General features: G+C 37.2%; 1 protein-coding gene across 1 annotated transcript in view; it reads right to left on the reverse strand.

The window, feature by feature from the left end:
• LOC107093590 (Golgi apparatus protein 1-like) overlaps nt 1-4,435 on the reverse strand; it is a 43,837-nt gene that overhangs the window by 6,850 nt on the left and 32,552 nt on the right. Inside the window, exons 17-20 of the mRNA XM_015388753.1 lie at nt 4,140-4,277; nt 1,705-1,828; nt 1,456-1,598; nt 579-680 (exon numbers count right to left, since the gene is read on the reverse strand). Of these exons, the coding sequence (XP_015244239.1) occupies nt 579-680; nt 1,456-1,598; nt 1,705-1,828; nt 4,140-4,277 (507 nt within the window). The remainder of the gene's footprint in view (nt 1-578; nt 681-1,455; nt 1,599-1,704; nt 1,829-4,139; nt 4,278-4,435) is intronic.

A 4,435-nucleotide genomic window follows, 5' to 3' on the forward strand; every position in this document is an offset into this window, starting at 1 on the left:
TAGCGGTGCCTGTAACATTCAGGAAGTTTGGTTAGAATTGTGATATTTTGTTGTTTGCAGAGAGCCAGGTGAAGAAGGCAGCCTTTGGTGAATTTATTTGACAGAGACAGCTTTTGGGAAGTGGATACGACAGACAATAGTCTAATCAGGGCTTACAGACGCAGGAAACAATGACTTCGAGGTTCATCACACTGCTAAGCAGAATCATCATTGGAAATTGTGTGGCACACGGTAGGGAAGCTAGTATTTATTTATGAATGTCTTGAATTTCAAGAGTATGTAGGCTGACTGTAAGGAGAGGACGCGGTCTGTTAATGCGCTTTTTGGTATCTCAGAACTGTGCAAGAACTGAACCATGCCGAGCCCTACTATCAAACTAGTAACAGTTTATAATTAAAGCTGTTTTCTCCCACTGAGGGTTATATGGCTACAATGCAAACTACATGACTCAAAGCAAATCCCTTACTTTTCACAATATGTAATTATTTTTGATACAGAAAACATATCACTAGAAGAGGTGAAGTAATCAAGTTTAAGCATGGTAGTGCAATAAGGCTTTTTAATAGAAAGCTGTTGACCTCCTGTGTGCAGTGGATCTGGAGCTGAGGATCCAGTCTGTAGTCCAGAGCAGACTCTTGCAAGATTACTCGAATTTGATCTTCACAGTCAGGAGACAAACGCTGCAAAACAGGAAGTCAAGAAACAGGAAAACCTTTGAGATTTGTCAGTATTTGCAGATTAAAGTTTTCATTTTTCAAAGAACTACTTTACTTTTTCTTTAAAGATACATTAATAACTACAAATAGTGTGTGGCTGTACAGTTTTGGGCCATCTTTCCAAACAATGGTAATTAATTTTTTTCCCGACCATCCTAGCTGTTCCATGGTGGAATATCAACCACATTTGTTTAACATGTACTATTTTACTGTCACAAATATCAAAATAGTAGATTATTAAAAATGCATGACTGTCAAAATGTCTGCAAACTTGTGTTAAAGGATTTTTTCACCTACAAGTACCATATGCATCACCCACTAAAGGCGAACTCTGAGACAGAAAAAAAAAACAGACATGAATTTAAAATCAGTTTCTAAACTCGTTCTTATGATCAGATCGAGTGTGATTAAACTTGGTCACAAACTCTGTCAAGTGGTTTTTAACTGTACGAGAGTATATAACCAGAGCCAAATGCATAGCAGCAATCCCTATATAACTATTTAACAGACATTGAGATATTGCCATTGACAGCATGCTATGAATAACTAAGAACAATTTTTAAAAAATAATTTGATGCAGGCATGTCATGTTAAAGAATTTTCAAGATTCACAAACAGAAATCTTGCAGCTTTTGAAACAAATGAATATATTGTCTGAAAGTTGGTTTTGGGCCAGCCAAATAAATAGACTAATAACTACATGAGAATGGGAATCAAACATCCATGTCATGACTCTGACCTGGTCTGCATATTTGAGTTTCAGGCAGGAAATGACCTGACCCTCTAGCTCCGTGTCGGCTGTGGCCTTGTTGATGATGGACTGGCAGAATTTTGGGATATCAGCCTTGCACGCCTTCTTTAGCACCGGGTTCAATCTGAAGTCTGAATACACACACATAAAAAAACTGTTACATTTCCATGTTTCTGAGCAGATATATCCTGGGTTCAGATTGAGAGGTGAAAGGCAGAACAGCTGCTGTGTGAGAACCTGTGTTCTGGGTAATCTGTCTCTTGGTGATCAACTGTTTGCACTTCGGATCCATCAGTTCACTGTTCTTGTTCTGCTTCAGGCACTGAAGAACATTCCTCCCCTCTGATTCTGTACAGAAACGCTAAACAAAAACAAACAAAAACAAAATATATCGAAGTGAGTGAGGTTGGTTGGTCACAGTTTAATTTATATTGCAAAAATACAGATTCGGTTGGAAAATGCCAGAAATAAATTACCAACGTGAAGAGCTGGTGAATTATATCATGGTTTACCTAACCTGGATAGTGTTTGAAAAAGGGAGGGACATAAGTCACCAAGTCGCACCTGCCTCCCATGTGGAGCTTTTAGCCAATCACAGCAGCAATAGAACCTGTGATGTATCACATTCTTGATTTGTAAATCAAACTCTTACAGAATCTGGTCAGGAAATGGCAGCTATTCAGGCTAAAACCAACACAGCCATGTTTGTTCTAATTTAGTCTTCTGTTTCTGGTTGACGTGTTGATGTCACACACGTTACTGCATTTCATTGGTCTGAAACATTTCTATATCTATTGGGTTCTGGCAAGATGCATTTTTAGTAGTTTGTAAATTAACAAATCTTGCGACAATTCATCTTGCTAAGAAGGTAATGGTTTACCATCTCCTGTCAGCAAGCTAGCTTCACTTGACTAAGAGGTAAAGGTCCCATATTATGCTAAATTCAGATTATAAACATTTTGTAACAGTCATATGTGTCCTGAAGCCTCTGTTTGAGGTTAAACAAAAAAACACTTTCACCTCTATCATTGCCTTTCTCCAGCTCTTAGCTAATATGTGCTCAAAGTGCTATGTTTGAAAACAAATCCCCTTATGACATCATAAGGGGAAGTAGCCACTACCCTGGCTATCAGAGACCGCGGACTAGCAGGCGCCTTATTCCTTTTCACAGACCTGGAGCTTACAAACAGATAGAGCTAATATTAGAGCACCAGGTGCTCTGTTAATATCTACATAAACAAAAACAAAAAAAGAAAATCTGATAAAATCCATCTGCTGAGTCTTCAGACTTTTATCTTTGAAAGAAATCTACCTGCAAAACTTCAGAAGGTTATTCATCTGTGTACTGAGCATTTCAAGTGTTCCATGCTCTGTATTGAGATAGTAGAGTCTGATTTATCTGTATTTCTGCAAGAATAAAAAAATGGATATTATTGTTTTTTATTATTACAGAATAAATGAATGGCAGTTAGCAGTAATCTGGTCAACCTGCTCCCATTCTGTATTGTTGTCATTTCCCAGCTACCATCAGTTATGGTTGGGCCTTTATCTTGTGTAGAATTTGGCGGCCCTAGCCGACATCTTTACAAACTGACTGGTTGTCATCTTTGAGGTGGTTTTTGGTACATTCTGTCTGCATATTCTGAGAGGAACTCTGCTGAAACAACTGAACAGTTAAAACATGCTTTGGGGCCTAGTTGGGAAAGAAATACCAGTATCTTTTCCTGACAGTCTCACTCTGCCTGGGCATCATATAGAAAACCTTGCTTGTGCACAAAGCAGCCATTGCACACACAAAAAAAACCCTCATTAAAACGTATCACTGTGTTACCAGCTTGGATAGTATGCTGAATGCAAATACTAGTACTAAAGCACACTGGGTATGCACACAAAAAACGTAATGTTTAATCAATAAGTTTTAATTTATAAAAACTATTTGTGTAAAATATTTGTTAATCCACACAAACATTTGATCTGCTGTGTGCTTGTTATTTTCTGCCAAATTGTTGCAAAAAATTCCTAGGCAGATTAAATTTCTAACTATTCAGGGTTTTTCATTTGTGGTACATTTAACAGAGAATGTTTTTTGTTTTTTCTTGTTTTTTCAAGTTTGAGCTTTTGTGGTTCAAACCTGAGCTTTTAAACTAAAACCACAATTAGTCTCAAGCTATAGCACAACATATCTGATTCTTAGGTAAGTAAGACAATGTGACAAATGAATAAGATTACTTACATTTAAAATGAAAAACAAACCAAGTCTATACTGTTAAGCGCAAAATATCTAAATATCTAAATTTAAAGCCAAAAATACGAATTCCTTTAAGTTATCTATGAAAACAGGCTTATTCAAGTGTAACTTTTAAAAAGTTTTGTTTTTTATCAGGTGTAGCTGTACCTAAACACACTAAGGAGCATAAAATGAGTATAAATTGTCACATGGGCCCTCATATTTTCAAACTTCTAAGATCTGTCCCTAGAATCCCATCTCTGCACTCTGCGCTGTGGGAAAAAGACTCTTGCTTGTCCGTTGATTCAGTTTTGAAAAATGGCAATAACTACATACATTTATCAAATTAATAAATATAGCTGGGTAAACAGTATCGTTTTATTCTAATGCATCAAATAAGTCATATAAAGTGGTGACCCATTTTTAATGTTGCTGGTTGGCCTACCCGGATCATGTGCTTGCAGACTTTCATCAGCTGGTAGTCCAGTTCAGGATCAACCATCTCCACCTCCTGAAGCTTGAAGATCCTTTGGTGACAGCGTGGATACAGCTGCCGTTTGTTCTCTTTCAGACACTCAACCACCTACAAAGGGATGGATTTAAGCCAAAGTTTAGATACTGACTGCTTAATAGAGGAAAAGGAAATGGTGGATAAAAATGGCAGCAGAATGTATCCAAAGTGTTGGATATTAAAAGAAACCGTTTCAGACCCAAACTAAACAACAAAGATAGTACAACTGC

This window comes from Cyprinodon variegatus, unplaced genomic scaffold (assembly GCF_000732505.1).
Source record: "Cyprinodon variegatus isolate N-32 unplaced genomic scaffold, C_variegatus-1.0 Scaffold434, whole genome shotgun sequence".
Classification (NCBI taxonomy): Eukaryota; Metazoa; Chordata; class Actinopteri; order Cyprinodontiformes; family Cyprinodontidae; genus Cyprinodon; species Cyprinodon variegatus.